This window comes from Cyprinus carpio, chromosome B15 (genome assembly GCF_018340385.1).
Source record: "Cyprinus carpio isolate SPL01 chromosome B15, ASM1834038v1, whole genome shotgun sequence".
NCBI lineage: Eukaryota > Metazoa > Chordata > Actinopteri > Cypriniformes > Cyprinidae > Cyprinus > Cyprinus carpio.
The window spans coordinates 15,056,538-15,075,936 of record NC_056611.1 but is presented as its reverse complement, the minus strand read 5'-3'; the positions used below and the strand labels follow the sequence as shown (position 1 = coordinate 15,075,936).

At 34.8% G+C, this 19,399-nt stretch overlaps 2 protein-coding genes across 3 annotated transcripts; one reads left to right on the top strand and one right to left on the bottom strand.

Moving 5' to 3' along the window:
- Positions 1-1,032: 1,032 nt before the first annotated feature.
- spint2 (serine peptidase inhibitor, Kunitz type, 2) lies at positions 1,033-6,455 on the bottom strand. 2 transcript variants are annotated; one of them, XM_042739405.1, is made up of 5 exons: positions 5,858-6,455; positions 4,563-4,733; positions 2,536-2,598; positions 2,231-2,401; positions 1,033-1,941 (listed from the first exon to the last, which is right to left on the bottom strand). In XM_042739405.1, the coding sequence occupies exons 1-5, from the start codon at positions 6,252-6,254 to the stop codon at positions 1,760-1,762; spliced, it is 984 nt and encodes a 327-aa protein (XP_042595339.1). In that variant the 5' UTR covers positions 6,255-6,455; the 3' UTR covers positions 1,033-1,759. The 2 variants fall into 2 exon arrangements, with proteins under 2 accessions (XP_042595339.1, XP_018932824.1); XM_019077279.2 differs by having other exon boundaries at positions 1,033-1,938; positions 5,858-6,451.
- A 2,191-nt stretch (positions 6,456-8,646) lies between these two features.
- On the top strand, positions 8,647-19,399 carry ppp1r14ab (protein phosphatase 1, regulatory (inhibitor) subunit 14Ab). The gene is made up of 4 exons (XM_019077280.2): positions 8,647-8,961; positions 17,107-17,187; positions 17,496-17,528; positions 18,116-19,399. Exons 1-4 carry the CDS (start codon positions 8,728-8,730, stop codon positions 18,248-18,250), a joined length of 483 nt encoding a protein of 160 aa, XP_018932825.1. The 5' UTR covers positions 8,647-8,727; the 3' UTR covers positions 18,251-19,399.

Sequence of the window (19,399 nt, the reverse complement as noted above, 5' to 3'; positions counted from 1 at the left end):
TTAAAACACATTATTAGTATGGATTTGTAAAACATATTTTGTTTAACTAGATACTAAGAGGGTTTATTCCTTTTCTCACAAGTGTTCATGTCTGTGACTCTTTATTTACAGTTTTCATCCAGAGTAAAAGACTGACTAGAGAATCTAAAACACACTTTCATGATTGGAGTGTGGTACATATGATACTAATTAAAGCAAGACCAAAATAATAGAGAACTGACTTTGCATTTCCTTGTAATCCTGAAAACTTTTGCCAACATCAAATCCACTATTGCCCCCTAGTGGCTATTCAGATGTGAATTTGAATGACAACTAGTGGCTATTTTTTTATTTTTTTGCTCTAACAAATGTTTATGTACCTAAAATATGTACATATTCAGAAATAGACTTTAAAAAAAAAAAGGGTTTGTTGAAAGTTTTTAATTTAATTAACATTCACACAGTTATTGCCAAAAACATCTATGAGAAATATAATTTAAAATGACTGTTATCCATTTTTAATGCATTTTAAAATGTTATTTGTTGTGATAGCAAAGCCAAATTTTCAGCAGCCATTACTACATGATGCTTCAGAAATTATTGATTTAATATTTTAAGTATTATTTAAACAGTAAAAATAAAAATCAGGAAAAAACTAAATTCAGGAAACAGAGGAAAGGGAAAAGGTAACATGCAAAAAACATGTAAAACATTATAACATATAACACACATGACAACCTGCCCCTGACATTCATGAAAAATCCTTCAGTCAAGACCTTCTGGATATAATCTACCTTCATTATATAGTTAACTCTTACTCTAATGGTTTAAATGTGTTCACTTATTTACCCAAGAGCTATAGTGAGAGTGGAATTTTAGCTTGAAGAGTAAAACCCAAAATGATCTAATTTCTGACAAAGATGATGTTTGAAACCAACAGGCAATGTAGGATTTAAATAAATATACTGACCACTTCCTCGTGTGACTAGCTCTATTGCTCTATTGCTTTTTGACATTCTTACATATCAAAAAATCAGTACTTGGAAAAAGAAACCGAATTGAATAAATTTCCTTTATTATTGAAGATTTCAAAATAACAATGCTTAAAAAAAAAAAAAAAAAAAAAAAAGTAAAGGCTGATATGAATTAAACAGTTATAGGTCACAGTTACAGGACATTCATTAGTGGGCAAAGAGTCATCAAAAGTCAACTGCTGCTACTACAGGATAATACATGTTCATATATATATACAAAACATTTTCTGTTATGGTATATTTTATTTTCTCATGTATGCATTTTTATTTTCTTATATCTACTGCATTTTTATATGCTTACAATCAAAGAACAACAAGGACTATGGACTGTAGTAATGATTTAATGACTTACATAGAATCATTCTCACTAGAAATGTGCCATGAGTGTTATAAGCCTTTAAAAACAACTCAATCAATCAATTATTCAAATTTCTAAATGTATACATACATATAAGTGAAGTAAAAAAACAATTGTGATTCCACATCCCTAAAAGCTGATTTACTTCTATGTAGGATTATAACCATAAAAAGTGGCAGATGACAAAGAAGGTAATATAAGTATTTCAACCAACATATCCCACTTTTACAGTTTAAAAATGGTGTAGAATATTTAATTAAAACAATAAATGAAACATAAACTTTACTCTTAACTTGGAGCTTTAATGTAACTTAGTAGTTTTAATTCAGCTGATTGCTGGAGTGTCATGAGATGGATCTTCGTACCAGACTCTAAAAGGCCTCTGGCTTTAGCATGAGTCTTCTTTGGGCGGCTTCTCATAGGACACCTGCTCCTCTGCAGGCAGTAACTCCTCCTTATCATCCAGTATTAAGAGTCTTCTGTTTCTGTTTCTGCGCACTGCGATCAGGATCAAACCTACCAGAAGTAGGGCAGACATGATGGCCAGGGTGGCCACTAGGAAGAAGGCTGCGAGTGAGAGACACAAGACATGTTAAATTTTGTAATAAAAATATATAAAGATGTTTTTGAAAGAAGTCTCAGCAAGGCTGCATTTATTTGATCAAAAATACAGTAATACTGTCACATGATCTTTCAGAAATCAGATGCTCAAGAAACATTTCTTATTATCATCAGTATTGAAAACAGTTGAGCTGCTTAATATTTTTGAGCAAAACATGATACATTTATTTAATGTCCATCAAAGCGGCCTATATATATATAAAAAAAAACAGAAGGAGAATTCCTGTTGGTCTCTTACAGTTTTTCCCGGAGCAAGCTGCCATGCACTCTTCCTCACTGCTGTAGCGGTTTCGGTTTCCCTTGCAGCCTCCATAGATGAAGCTCTTACAAGACTGAGTGCTGGACTCGAAGTAAAACATCTGGAAGGCTGCACGGCATGGACCAGAGTCGAATGGCGCAGCACAGGTTTCTGTATTAAGTTACAGGATAAAGAAAGTTTGGTAATATTGTATAATCATTCACTATTTCATTATTGGCAATGGTTGAAATAGAGAAATTCATAACAGCTGATATAGAATCTGACACAGATTCTTAGCATTTTACCTTCAAAGCTCTTAGAAGAATTGGGAACGACAGGGTCCTTCTTGGTGCTTGGAATGACCTTCACTGTGATGCAAGCACACAGTTATAATTTCATAATAATTTATAGCAATCAGGAAATGAACGGTCACATACAATAGTACCTGTGTTTGTTTTTAAATGTTTTAAAACCAAGCCTACATTTATTTGATAAGAAATACAGTACAAACAGTAATATTGGGAAATATAATGATACTATATTTTATTTAATATAATATATGACATTTTCAGCAGTCATTACTCCAGTCTTCAGTGTCACGTGATCCTTTTTAATCATTTTAATATTCTAATTTGGTGCCTAAGAAACATTTCTTTTTATCAATGTTGTGTGTATGTGTGGGGGTGGGGAATTGATAATAAATTTTTTTGAGGAATAGAAAGCTCAAAAGTCACTCACTTTTGATCAGTTGAATGCAATAAAAGTATTAATGTCTTTAAAAAAATTAGACTTATCTTACACTCCCATTCAAAATCTCGGGTCAGTAATTCAGTAAGAAAATACCAAACTAAACAAAACTTTTCCATGTTTTCTAAGGAAAATGAACAGTAAGAAATGTGCGATAAAAAAAATGTAGTGCATGTCCCATGGACACGGTTGCACAATTTGTAACACACCCTCACACAACCCCCCCACCCACCACCACACACACACAATAACGTTGCATAACACAAAACAGTCCAGAGTGTTGTTAATAAAATCCTTCATATGATTTCCTTATGACAATGCTAGGATTTTGCCTAAGCTTCTCTATTGGAAGCAGATGGGATCTTTTTCCATTTAAACATCATCTCATCTCATAAAACTTGTAATTCCACAGAACACAAAGGGTCATTTGGATACAGCAGGCACAAAGCACAATGACTCATTAAAGAAAACTAAAAATTCCTTTCCTCTTTCCTTCTCAGTCTAAATCTATCACTTTTAAGTGCAATGTTTTAGAGGAAAGAGGTAAAAGAAAAACAGCTAATGTGTTTGTCATGTTTTTGTCAAGGTCAGGTAATCCATCTGTATAGAAGTCACCAAACCGGTTATTCAACAACCCAGTGTAAATTGAAACCAATTTGTTAAAACATTCAGCATAAACCCACTGAAAATCACTGAAGTTGTCCAAACTGTAGAAAAGAAGACCTAACTGACTTTGACTGAAGTAGTTTTGATTTCAGCCCATACAATTAAAACAACTACACGCTTAGCTTTGAGAATTTGCTGAGAGTAATTTAATAAAACAGGCCTCATGTCAAGTTCTTTGGCTACACTCTACTACGAACTCTGAGTGGAAATCAACTCAACTCTATTCAAATATTGCAAGATGTGAACCAACACACTGACCATTCTGAGCACACGGCCAACCACAAACTACAATATGGGTACTGGATTTATGCCCACTTTCACTGGAGAAAGGCTGTAATAAAAGTCAAATGGTTTTCCAAAGCTCATATTTTGGTATCTTTCATCACCACAGACATGTCAGCTCATGTCTGATATGCTCTAAAAACCTTTCCAAGTGACTTTTACGCTGATTGCAACGTGCCTCACATACCCGTATGTATGCGATTTGAGATTTAAACCCAAAATCCACAATTAAACACAATGTTTTTCTTTCAGTACACTAAATTTATGTGCATTTCCTCTGAGTGCCCAATGTAAGCCAATGCAAACGTTAACTAAGATGCAAATGGAAGCTGGCCTCAAATCCAGGATGTTTATAGATTTGCATTTATTTTGCCACATTTCTTGCATACTACATCCTAACTAGGCTGCTGACACACTGTGTGGAGCATAAATATAGTCATCCAAATCCAGTCATGAAAATAAAGTATGATGATCCTTTGAGTCATATTATACAATCATCAGCTGTGTGCTGCAACAAATCTAATAAAATTACTCAACTTAAAACCTTACTGAAGATTCCTTTTGTGTGTCATCTAATGCTGTTTTTGTCACTGCACTTCAATATATAATAAAATACATAATATTGTCTTTTATTTACCTGTCACCCCACTACAGGAAGCCTCACATTCCTCCTGGGAGTTAAAGTTGTTATCGTTGCCTCCACAGCCGCCATAGATGAACTGCTTGCAGGTCTGATCTGTGACGTCATAATAAAATCGTGGGAAGGCAGCGCGGCAAATTCCCACCACACTTGGGAGACGGCAGTGATCTGATAAGACAGAAGAAAAGGAATAGTCTTAATATAGTGTACATGTATTGACTGTCCTAAATATGGCAGTCAAACTGCCAATGCATTTGGTCATGATATTACTGCAGACCTCAGATCTCTCGTTGTAACACAAATTATGATGTCATTCAGGTACCCTTCTGCAGTTTAAGTCTTTGTTTACAGTACTGGCTTGTAAAAGTACAGGTTGCTCAGGTCAGTGGACAACAATGCTGCACCACTACCTGGAAAAAGGGGAGGGTTTCTATACAGCATTTTCTCTTTTTTTCTTTTTGGTGTTACGTTTATTTCAAACTATTTAAGATCACAGATAATTATTAACAGTTTCTCAGTGAACAAACATTATAATATCACTTATCAACCTCTTGTATATTCCGTGAAATGCTGCACTTCTCCTTTATTGTTGTTCACATACACGTAACATATGGGCAAACAAGTTACAACATGAACTAATAACATAACAACATTACTTATTTGTAGTTACGAAATATTTTATTTACTTGTATTTATTATTATAATTAGTATTTTTTGGTGTATCAGGCATAATTTTAAAAATAATGAATAAAAAATCCCTCATGAAAAAGATAAAAACAAAAAAAATTAAAAACAAATAAATTGGTATTCAAATATACACTAGTTTGGCATAATTATTTATTGTTATGCCTTTAAAAAAGCTGTTTGGCTTTAAAATATTATTTGTCATATTTGAAAGTCTATGTGATGCAACTAACACAAATTTATAGTAATGTGAGAAGAAAGCTATAAAACCAGCTGTGTATGAGTCAATACTTTTATTTTATTTTTATTATCAAAACATATTTTGCCCGTTTTATGACAAGGTACATTTTGTTGAGGTCAAGTGTAAAATATCTTAAAATCTTTGGTAAATATGTTTTGAAAATACATTCATGACTCACGAGTAATCAATACTTTGTCTTTGTTTTGTTTTTTTTCCAACTAATTTTTATTACATAAATGTTCCACAAACTTTCCCCCAAGAGTAGGCTCATTTTTACATTTTACATATGGTAATTTTCCGGGTTCAGGTACATGTTGGCGTTTGGTTTAGAATTATTTTTTTTACAGTAGCCTAGGCCTAACGTTACCTGTGCTGCTTACAGAGCGAACTTCGGCCTCGTTTTGGGGCTCTTGATCAGCGCTATCCAGGATCTTGCGATACACCTTAAACTGTGTGCTCTGGGTCAAAACACACACGTCTTTGCCGTCTTTCATGCAGCTGACCAGGATGCACTCTGGCCTGCCGTCGTCCGCCGGAGTCCCGATCACAGCGAGCTGGCAGTCGTCCCTCTCACAGCAAGCACTCTGACACCGCTCTGCGTCCGTGATCTCCGGCAGGTGAGCCAGGTAAGCCGCGCCGTTATCAAGCGAGCTGATGTCCAGACCCTGCTCGAGCTCCGTGTCAGGGTCCCACTTACACGCGTTTAGAACCGACAGACAACAGAGAAACCCGACGAGGGAAGCAGTGAAGCACACCTGAGCCATTCTTCACTTCACGTCTACCTGTCCTAGCTCTTTTCGGTTATGGTCGAATCGAATAAAGTTAACGAACTCTATGGCCACGCCAATGTATACGAACCTTAATCTATACAGCCTAGCTCGTGTATGCAGACGCAGCAGGTGTGTGTCTCCACTACTGTGAAATAGTGCAACAAACAACTTCCTCTTACGTGACGTCACTGTTTGTCTTTCACAAGATCCTCATACCGCAGAGGCAGCACTGCTGAGCTATATGAAACTCAAATAATTTCCTCGCATTATGTATTTCTGGACGCTGGATATGAATATGCACTCAACCTCAGGATGCAGTTGCATGCATATTTTTCAGAACACCACTTGTTTTGTCAATTAGTCAATATAGTTTAGACTGTGTGGGGGTAAGGTTTTGCTAACACTGTGGGAACCAAATGTCCCCTCAAGAGAAGCAAAAACTAAAATCAACTGCATATGACTAGCCGATCATTGTGAGGAAACAGCGTAATACACATATAAATTATGTCTCAATGAAACTATAAAGATTAGCTACTTGAGGTTTGTAGAGGATTAGGTTTAGATATGGGGGATAAAGTATTTCATGAGGTCAGTATAAAAGCAGTGGGCATCACCATGATAGCTACAACAACAGTCTGTGTGTGGGGGAAACATCTGTACTGAAAGGCTAGGTAAATGTATTACTAAGCATCTACTTAATGACAGTTATTTCGCAATTCACATGACAAATTAACCACGGTATTGTCAGATATCAGATAAAATGTCAGATGAAATGACATGAAATGAAAAAAGCACTCTTATATCATTGCTCTTTTGTTTATTTTGATTGCTTCCGTTGTCTTCATTTGTAAGTCGCTTTGGATAAAAGCGTCTGCTAAATGACTAAATGTAAATGTAAAAAAGCATGCAATTTAGAATTAAAAAATAGTTGCTTCTAAAAACATATATGCACATATCTTCCAGAAACATTTTGAATCCATTATTATCATAAATAGTCCTCAATAAAATTGATAATAGAGGTTGTGTCAAGTTGTTTGTGAGAAATAGATAGATGGTGTCACGGATGATATTAGGTTTTTAATAGGAAGAGTAGCCTGTCTAACATCTCAGAATATAATCTTGTCAAACATCATTCAGCACTTTTCCACAAAATACTTGAAATTGCACTCTTTGAAATTCATATTCATCTTTGCAAAATCTTACTTTTGACTGTCCATGCAAAACAATGAGATGATGCAATAAACATATGATGAATTTAGTCACACTGTGGGCACATAGCCTAGCTTATAGCCTGCTGTAAAAAAATAATAATAATAATAATAATATTGTACATAATAGTGGAATACATAATACAAATATAAACCTTATTGTTTTGTTTGTTTAAAGGAATAGTTCACCCCAAAAATGTATTTGCTGAAAATGTACTCACCCTCAGGCCATCCAAGTTGTAGGTGAGTTTGTTTCTTCATCAGAACAGATTTGGAGAAATTTAACATTACATCACTTGCTCACCAATGGATCCTTTGCAGTGAATGGGTGCCGTCAGAATGTGAGTCCAAACAGCTGATTAATAAATAATAATTCACAAGTGATCCACATGACTCCAGTCCATAAATGAATGTCTTGTAAACGAAAAGGAAAGGAAAGGAAGGGAGGTGATGTGTGGCCAAGTATGGTAATTTGTGCTCTGCATTTCACCAGTCCAAGTGCAGACTCAAAGCAGTGGGTAATGAACTAACACACACACCCAGAGCAGTGGGCAGTCATTTTTACTGTAGTGCCCTGGCGCAGTTGTGGGTTCGGTGCTGTATATTCACTCCTCCCACCTACAATCCCTGTTGGTACCGAGGCTCGCACCCATAACCTTTGGGTAAAAGTCTGACTCTCTAACCATTAGGCCATGACTAGTAACAAAAGTAAAGTAAAAAAATTAAGTAAAGAAAAGCTACGAGTTTGTAGCGAGTCCATCTTGCTTTCACAAGTGAAAAAGTCGTCTTGCCTGAATCAGGAGAGAAATATGCCAAAACAAATTGAAAAAAGTCCAGAACAGTCCTAAACATGTGATTGTATTCTGATGTAAGAGAACAACAGGGGGTGAAATGGTATTTTGTCCAAAAGCAACAGTTTAATGTTAAAAATGCCTTATTGATGGATTTGTTTATTACAAATATGCAGCTTTTCACTTTACAAATTGATGGACTAGAGTTATTTTGGATTATTGTGATGTTTTTATCAGTTGTTTGGACTCTAAGTAATATTTTCAGCAAAAGTTTATTTTTGTACTAACTATTAGCACCTTCTTGCGGCCCTCTGGTGGTCGCCAGACCCCAAGCGATAGCGAAAGTAAGTCGGTAACCTCGCAGCGCTAGGACCCTGCGGCCCGGCGCGCTCTGGAGGTGTCAGCGGCAGCGCTCCCTCGTGCTGGAGCAGCACACCTACTCCGCCAGACTCCTGATCTGTTATTTGTATGCAAGTGTCCAGCATCCAGAGGGTCAGTCTGGAGATGGCTGCGAATCGGGTGGGGAGGCGTTATAACAATAAGGTCCACTCACCGAACCGTGGTACCAGCCGGGAAGCTGGACTGAGCGTGCAGAAGAGACAAGCACGAGTCACTGTAAAATATAACAGAAAGGAACTCCAGAGGCGTCTGGATGTGGAAAAGTGGATAGATTGTGGACTTGACGAGCTGTATTTGGGAAGGGTGAGTCCTCTTGTAACAAAGAATAATATTACACGAGCACAATAAAATGTAATAAATGACATACAAATTCAATATGAAGAATAACATTCTGTTAATATTTAATGACATGGAAGCAGCATTGCTGATAAAGCTCTTCTTGATTGCTGATTATATGTCAGTGGAATTAATTAATTGGTAAGACGCAATAATATTTAATAATAATGAAAGTTTCTATCAGTGGGAGGAAGATTTAAAATCATCACTATCCACGTGGAAATGTGCATCTAGTCTACGTGTCCCAAATTGTGAAGCAGGTGTCACATTTGAATTCAGAATGGAATGTAAAATTTCTGATGGCAAAGATGGTAAAATACGATAAAGGATTTTCATTCCACAAGTAAGTTTTGAAATAACGTTTGATTGAGTCCCTTTTGATGTGCGAATCATTGATTATTCCGCACGTTTATTCATAAAGGGCGTGAACCTTTTCTTGGGTCATTCCATGAAACGACAGCCTTTTGTGTCCTTCATGAATATATATATATATATAATATATATATATATATATATATATATATATATATATATATATATATATATATATATATATATATATATTATAACACAAGCTGATACCAATTTTACTATGTGTTATTATAGTAGGGTTTCTTTAGGCTATATATAGAAATGCATTTTAGTTTAGTTTTAGTTTATTTAGACTGTACATGTGCACATTTTGTGTATGTGAGTGTGTGTGTGTGTTTTAATACTTATATTATTATGTTTCTATAAGTATATGTGTGTGTGTGTGTGTGTGTGTGTGTGAATATATATATGTGTGTGTGTGTGTGTGTGTGTGTAAATATATATATATATATATACACATACATATATATGTGTGTGTGTGTGTGTGTGTGTGTGTGTGTTATAAAGCTAGTATTTTGAATTTATAATTTTTTTTTGTATATTTTGTATATACTAAAATTTTCTTCTAAAATGAGCATTTTTCCTGAGACATTTAAGAAGAAAATTTGTCATTTAAGAAGAAAATTTCAGATGGCACTTAAAGGCTTTCTGAACTATAGATAGATAGATAGATAGATAGATAGATAGATAGATAGATAGATAGATAGATAGATAGATAGATAGATAGAATTGAACTAATTATAACTGAATTTAAAATGCAAAGTAACAATGACGTGCTAAGTGTTATAATGTATTCACTGTGATTACAAACATTCATGAGATTGTACAGTGCATTATGGGTGTATTACAAGACATAATTACTGCATTAAAACTAATTTTATTATGCATTATACATGAAGTCTTTAAGTAAAGTGTTAACTTTTTTCTTATTTTTCCATCAGTAGGATGGAAAATGAATATTAGTAGAAATATCACTATTAAATTCTTTAAAATCTTGTAATATCATAAGACAAGGGTAGTACTTCCTAAATTAATTATGTAATCCTTCTTGGCAAATCATTATTTAAGACCACAAAAGTAAGTTGAGAAGATTTTTACCTCAAACTGTGACATGATTTGCATCTCCAAATGGACTTTACTCTGCTGATGTAGCACACATAGTAAAGCTACATCAGGCTACTTATCCTGTTCCTCTGAGGCTTAAAAAACTAAGACAAGTAAACACGCTAGCAATTTATATCTAATTAGTTTACATTTCTTGGGTTATTTTAGGACAAAGGGGATTTTTTTCCTCAGAGGGTCCAGTTCCCATGAGCAACAAGTTCAGGGGCCCGACCTTAAATGTTTAAAGATGCGGTCCAGACTTGTTGGTGCGCTTGCTGCCTTACATGGAGAGCTCTGGGATGCCAGCAGGCGTCTAGAAAACAGTAAACATTCACAGTCACTGGGCTTTGTGATGGTGGATGTGAGGAGGGAGATGCTTGAGCTCTGACACTGGAACACACATGGCATCCTGCCCACGATAATTATGAAAATTTGTAGAGGAGATCGAGGGGTGTTGCAACACATTTAATTTCAACATCTATAATCAGTGGTTTTCAGCAGTTTCACAACCTGTATATTTCCAAATTTGCCTGTTAGTAATTAAAGTAGCATATTTAAATCTCTAAACATTTTATTGTCATGTAAATCCATATATTTTTTTAAACAGGGTCTAGCTGCTTTTGCAATGTCTGCTTTAGATTGTACATTGAAATAATAAACAGAATAAATAATTTTGAATAAAACGTCATTTATGTGACAAACATGAAGTATTAACATAAAATATTATCTCATTGTAATAGCTACTCTAATAATCTGTTTTATTTACAACTTCAACAATAATTTGCATGATTTATATATATATATATATATACACACACACATGTACATTTGTTAAAATTTAGCATAAAGAAGTTCCTTGTAAACTGTACACACTAGTATGGCACAATATCACACAACTTCAGAAAAAAAGGTGTAAAAGCTGCCACTAGGATGATATCCTTTTAAAACATACATCTTTGTACCTTATTTACCCCGAAAGGGTATATAATAGTACCTTGAAAGTACATATTAGCTCCTAAAGTGTAAATATTGGTACCTAAATGCTACCTTTTTGTACCTTTTGAAAGGGTACCACCCCAGTGACAACTTTTACCAGTTCTTTAAGAGTACACAATGACTGGACGAATCCCAATAGTCATCTTTATGATGTGATGTTGGTGCTAAAAAGAAACAGCCCCCACTGAGGCTGTAATCAGATCCCCCCCTTCATTTCCTGTCAGCAGCAGACCCAGCTACGTCCTGCTCTTATGGTCCTGGGATTGATTGATGGTAAATTTGTCTCATGGGGTGTTTCTTATAAGTAAGGGGGATGGGGGCTGTAGAAGTGAAGACCACATATGTCACTGTATCACACAAAGAAAGCCCTCCTGCAACTGTCCTCCACCCCCATCCCGGAAAATGACTACACGCTACCAACTGGTCCACAAACAGGGCATCACAAGCCCCATTAAGCGGGACCATTAGTCCTCTGCTCTATCAAATCTTAAAAAAAAGCCCAGATTAGTGTCCGGTAGTGGACAGATTCATGTTTATTTGTAGTCCAGAGGCTGGTTCATCTTTTATTCCATGTCAGTGGGTTAAACACAAACCATTGCACTACAGATTTGACATATGTGTATCCAAAAAGTGAGAAATAGTTAACAGCAATTGTACTAAATAAGTATTTTCTGATAGTGTTATACATAAAACAAAGCTTAATGCTAAAAAATAACATGGAAAGGTTTTATGAAATGTAATCATGCATGGTTGGGGTAGCTAAATAAACAGGCTGATCAACTTTTGAAAGGAAAGGAGAAACCCATTCTCATATATCTTGCTGTAGATGTCAGAGGTTATGTATTCACTCATAATCTGTGGTATTCAGATGCAAATTAATGTGTCCCTTGGTTTAAGATAGCCAAATTAGGCACACGCTAACATGGTTGTGCATTTTGAAATGGAAGGAAAAGAAAACCAAGACTGCATTACAGTAAGTACTGGTTGATACCATGTTGGGTCATCATTTGATCTTAATGTTATTCACAATAAAGGACACAAATGTTACATGTTTAATGCATAAAAGGCATTTTATGTACATTATCAGTTCAGTTTGAGAAGTGGTAATGCATTAATGTCTGATGATGATCAGAAACTGAATGGATGAATTCAGCCAAAGTGCTTATATCAGCATCACAAGGACCAAAGAGCAAAACAGATCCACATTTAGAATGTTTATAAACAATATACATCTCAGAGCTGACCTGTAGATGAGTTCTTGTTCCTAATATGGTCTGCTTGTAAAGAGGTCACTGATAACCCAGGCTGCATTAAATCATTTATTCTGCTTGCACAAATATTTGAAGAATAACAAAATGGTTTCTTGTGAAAAAGGTTTTTCTTGTGGATAAATGATGACAATTCCATCAAAGGCATGTAATGTAATTAGTTAGACTAAACTGTGTTAGCCCGTGTTGATCTCACATGCACTTCTGCATTTAATGTGGATCGGCGTACTGTTACATCACAGTTTATGGAGTCCTAAGGGCAGATGATGCACAAAAGATCTGACATTTTACTCTGTTTGGATTGAGCTGACATGAGAGGCGCTGAAGTGCTAGTGCACTGCTCTATCAGAGATTTTCTATAGCATGTAAGATTAGTGAATGCAGTATTATTTGCAGTTTATCATGCAAAAATATGTCTCTTTATGAAAGAGTTTGAATGTACAACATAATTATTATTTGACTTTTTTATTTGTTTATATACTGTATAAATGTTTATATATTTATACTATATATTTATTTATTTATACTTTATAAGGATTAACACTTTTAAAAATATTTTACTCACAATTTCTTCCCAGATAAAATATTTTAAAATATATTTTTTATTTTTATTTTTTTTTTAAATGCCCTTGGGGTTATAACGTTTTATAATTTTACACTAGGCACCACACTTTCAAAATTAGGCTACCTCATAGGTTTTTTCTAGACGTACACTTGAGGGGGTAAAATAAAATCTTGATTTTTTTTTTGTTGTTGTTGTTTTAGCTTATTTTTTTGCTTGTTTTGGTTTATTTTGAAAAAAGAGATAGTTCAAAATTCTCACTCTTCAATCCCAAATATAAATATTTGCAGAAAGGGGGAATTACATTTTGGGAATTACTACAGAGACGAACCAAAACTTGCCACAAGCTTTAAATTAACCATGACCAACCAAAAATTGACATGAATATTTACACATAAAAATTCTCAAGATATTTGGTACACTACTTTTCAGTTTTCTAAGCTTCTCTGCTCAGGAACGAATCTAAAGCAAAGGCACAAACTTTCAGTTACTAAAGGTTTGCCCTGTACATTCAGCATGTGAAGGGTTATGTTTGTTTCACAGCATTTCAGTGGCATTTGGAGTTAAAAGAAAGGTCATTGATGCCCTGGTAGGGCTTTTAGCTTGGATCTTTCTCTGATTGACCTTTCAATGGTAGTGTTGGTTTCAGGATTTTGAAAGTTCTCCCACGCCAACCCTGTTCCCTGTAGTTATCCGTAACCTTATCAGGAGACACACTGGCTTGCATGACCAGCTCTTAACCTGCTGTGTGGATGTACTCCATACTGATGGCAATTTGGAGCTTTGGTAATCATGTTAACATCGTTGCAGTACTTGGTGTTAACTTGTTAAGTTAGACTGAATCCCACCACATTCTATACTATGTTGTGAGTTAGTTGTATCTTAGTATGTTCATGATAACAAATCAATTAATGCAATAAAAAAGTGACGTGGCATACAGCCAAGCATGGTGACCCATACTCAGAGTTCGTGCTCTGCATTTAACCCATCCAAAGTGCACACACACAGCAGTGAACACACACCCGGAGCAGTGGGCAGCCATTTATGCTGCGGCGCCTGGGGAGCAGTTGGGGGTTCAGTGCCTTGCTCAACAGCACCTCAGTCGTGGTATTGCCGGCCCGAGACTCGAACCCACAACCTTGGGGTTAGGAGTCAAACTCTCTAACCACTAGGCCACGACTTTGTATATTTGTCATTGCTTGTACACCAGTGGATCCTCTGCAGTGAATGGGTGCCATCAGAATGAGAGTCTAAACAGCTGAAAAAAACATCACAATCATCCGCAAGTAATTCACACCACTCTAGTCCATTAATGTCATGTAAAGTTAAAGGCTGTGTGTTTGTAATGTACTAATTCATTATTAAGGCGTTTTTAACTTCAAACCATTTCTTCCACTAAAATACGTGTCCTCTATACATAATTTTGCTTGCTCCAGTGAAATAGTCCTCTGTCTGAATCAGAAGAGAAATATGCACAGATCAGGCACCATTTACAAGCGAGATCAGCAGTTCTAAACAAAAATGTTGGTGGATTTTGGTGTGAGAGGACAACATGGGATAGAGGAAGCATTATTATCAGGATTTGGAGGGTTACTTTTAAAATTTATTCCGTTATCATCTTGGCAGCGCATGACTCCCGGATAATCGAAAATGGGCAAAAAGGCGGGAGCTGGTTGCTTTGCTAAACTGTTCCTTTAAATCAAAATCTTGTTGTTAATTTATGCACCTTCATGTTGTCTGCCTTTCCATCTTCTGTGAATTCTTTAAACAAATAAAATTAAAAAGATTTGTACTGGTAACTCTTTTCCAAAAAAACAATCCAAAAGCACCTAGTATCATAATAGTGGTCCAAACAACTCAAATCTCTTGATTCTGATCATTTCCATGATTCATCTGAATCTGTTCTGAACATTTTGTTAATTAATCAGACATTATACTTTTCTTACAAACATTCCAAATTGATTTTCTGTGAATGTGTATCAAATCACAGCCTTTGTGCTTCAAGGGATAGGTCAGTATGTCATCATTTACAACAACATTTACCCTCATGTTGTTCAAAAGATGATATTTTGAAGAATGCTAGTGATCAAACAGTACTACTTCCATATTCTATTTCTTTACCTACTGTGGAAGTCAGTGGGGACCAGCTGTTTGGCTCTTCAAAATTAATCAAAATATCTTCTTTTGTGTTCAACATTTTGTCATAATTATTATTAGACCATTTTTATGTATTAGACATTTTTAGTGCAAAAATTCAGTGCCATATGCATTTTAAAAGTGCTGTCACATTTAGCTTTGTATGGTGAAATTCCATGAGTGTTGGTTAACCAGTTACACTAGACATTGAGCATGTTAAATTTCTTCAGCCACTGAAATGGTTGTGATATGACATCATATTCTAAATAAAATCAACATATAACAAATAATAAATCCTAAATTTAAAAATATACACTCACCTTCCTGCAGTGCCACAAACCTGTAGTTTTAAGGTTTGTGTACTTTTAAGCTAAGAGAATATGCTGTGATGTATTGATCTTCTTTAAGACACACATTCAATCTTGAACTTTGGAAAGCAGCAAAATGCAAAACATCTTCACATGAGCTTGTGACTTCATAATTTGTGAATTTCACATAAGGAATATTACACAAAAATATTCACAGCGGATTTATATATATTTATTAAAATATATATTATATATTTTAACATGCAAATTCACAGTGTTTACCAATATAAAGCTGCTGGGTTTTAAGTGACATCTGCTTTATGCATCTCATGCATCAAGAATCTGGAAATTCAGTTTACCTTTTTTTTTTTTAATTCACATTTATTTGTATAGTCAGTGCTTTTCACAATACACAATATTGCACAGCAGCTTCACAGAAAATAATGTTTCTACATTACAATTAAGAGCAATTTATCAGTGGTGACTTCAGTATGTCAAAGTGATGTCCATATGGCAGAGATGTACAGTTATAGCATCAAGCACTTAGTTAATGACATCTATTCAAGTAGAAATGTTGATCATGATTAACGGAATGACCATCCCGTGGCAGAAACTGAAAAGCAGATAGACAATAATTAGTGTAGCTGCTGTTCATAACATTTTAAGCAAGGAATGATAATATGCATTTGATTAGATAAAAGTAGAGTGCAGGGTCATTAGATGTATTATGTGAACGCTTGGCTAAAGAGATGTCTTTAATATAGATTTAAAGATTTAGTGTGTCTGATCCCTAAACAATATCAGGCTGCTCCAGTGTTTAGGAGCCAAGTGAGAAAATGCCGTCTATATATATATATATATATATATATATAGGTCATCCAATCTCCTACTCTCTGTTAGCTTGGATAATTTAGAAATTTAATTTGGTCTTGTTGAAATATATATTTGAGTATCATCAGCATAACAATGGAAATTAATCTTTCTACTGTTTTCTAATAATACTACTTAAGGGATAGTAAATAGCAGAGGGCCTAAGATAGATCCTTGCAGTACTCCATTACTAGCGTTAACTGAGATAATTCCCCATTTAAATAAACAAAGTGGTAAAGGTCAGACAAGTAGGAGTACCATCTTAAAACCTGTCCCTGAATACCCATGTGGTTTTATAATCAATCTATAAGCATATCATGATCTAGTGTTGAACGCAGGATTAAGATCAAGTAAAACTAGTAATGAAATGCAGCCTTGGTCTAACGCAAGAAGCAAGTCATTTGTAAATTGAATGAGTGCAGTTTTTGTGCTATGATGAGGACTGAAACTGAAATATATCTATAGGCCTTAAATGTGACTATTTCTCTCCTCACAGGAAGAGGATATGCCTGAGGAAGTGAACATTGATGAGCTACTAGACCTACAGAGTGATGAAGAAAGGACGCAGAAGCTTAAGGTATCTGCTTTCTGAAACTACTGATGAAGAAACCAGTATGTACTATACTGTATTTAACTGGTTTAAAGGAACAGTTAACCTAAATATATATTATATGAGCAATTTAAATTTCTTTATTTGTTTTCCACATTAGATAGAAATCCATAGGGTTTTGGAACAAATTATTTAATGAACTATTCCTTTAACTAACAAGATCTCTTATTTGCAATACAAGAATCAATCCACCATTAAACTATTCAAATCCATTTTCAGCCGGGACAAGATTTGTCAGTCTCCTTAATAAATCTCTCTATTTTTATTTCTTGTAGGACATCCTTCATACCTGCAGTAGCAACACAGAAGTAAGTCTACCTACCTCTTTCTCTCCCCTTTTCTCTACCTCCCTTCTGCTATCCATGTTATAATTTTATCACACAATAGGAAATAAACATGATCTTTCATTTCAAACAAAGTTGTGTTGTCCTTTTCTGCACATAGCTTTAAAGTTTTATCTTTAACTAAATAAAGATAGTGTTTGAGTTTATTGTAGACATAAAAGTGACTCACTGCAGGAAATAGTGACTAACAGTGTTAATGATTAGACATTTTTTTGTGGGATAATAACCAGAAAATTGAGGGAAAATGAATTTCTTTTTTTTTGCTGAATGCTTTCTAAAGCCAGATGATGTAGTTACAACAACCACCAGCAGGGGCTAAATGTGCAATGCTAACCAGCTAAAACTTTTAGGACTACAAACACTGCTCCATCCTCTGCTGCCCTCTGTTGACAAAATTGGAGAAACTGATATTGACATGTTAATACTCATAAAAAATATTCAGGTCTTATCTCTAAGTTGTGTTGTTTTTATTCAGATACTGTGTTGACACATTTTGTAAAGTCTTTAAAGATTCTTCTGTGATGATGTGCTTTTCTCCTCATCTTCATCAGGTCTTCATCACAGAACTTGTGAATAAACTTCATGGTTTGCAGAAACAAGAAGATCTTCACAACAATGGGATTGAACATCCCCAGCTTCACATCTTTCCTGATCGCCAAGGCTCTCCCGACTCTGAGAGACACTGAGCATCTGCTCAAACATCTACTGCTCTTTGGTCTCCTGTATCAAAACCACTTCATATCAAAGCATCAGCAGCGCATACTGCTGCCTTCATTTAAAGTAACAAAACAGAAAATCGCTATAAAAATATTTATGTAAAAATCTTGCCTATGGCTCAGAGTAAAACACTGAGTGACCACTGACCACTGCATGGACCTGTGAAAAGTTGTCTTTATAATTTAGAAATTTTTAAACAAGCATTAATGAGAGTCTTGTTTGTTACAATAGAAGTTCTTTCACGTAATGAACGTGTATTTGTTAATTTAAGCAATTATTTCTACCTGATCCCTTAAAATTGCTTTCGTTGGTATTTAACCCACTATAGTCAGGATTATATTGAAATATTAAATAACTTGTTTGGCTTTAATAAAAACGGTTTATTTAGTGATTTTTAGTTAATCTGAGAAAATAATTTCTACAGTGCATAGCAGCCGTTTTAAATGTTTTTTTCTTAGAAATACTGACCCATGTAAGGATTTTTTTCATGAAATATTTCTTGGTTTTTTTAGATTATGCTGAACCCACAGTTTTTCACAAATGGGCCAAGGTGTTTTTTAGATTTCAAATCAGTTACAGTAAACCACTGTTGTGTTGTTTATCTCTGTGGTTAGATTTTGTAGGATTAAATTAAAACTGACAGCTTAAGCTCTTTCCCAGTAGGAATGAAGACTGGTTTGTAACAAAATCATGAGGTATTGTTAATATGTTTGCTGCTACTATATGAATTACTCAAGCTGGTAAAATTTATTATATGTTTGAAGAAGACTCCACATTTTGAAGAAATTCTTGAGTTGATTCTCTTCTAGCTCTGTATTTTAGTTTGTTTAATGCACTGGTATGTTTGTTTGTACAGTGGCAGACTTCCAGAAATTTGTCTTACTTTTTTTTTTTTTTTTTTACTTTTACTTTTTTTTTAGTTTTACTTGCTTGTTTCACTTGTTTGTTTTATTTTATATTTAAAATGATATGAAGCTGAACAAAATAATAACGGGCTATTTATCTTTTGGTATGCCTTCATTTTAAATGAAACAAAAACACACAAGCTAAAGAACATAGAAATAAATAATGCTTTATAGCCCGTTATATCTTTGTGAAATAAAATAATAATAAATCTA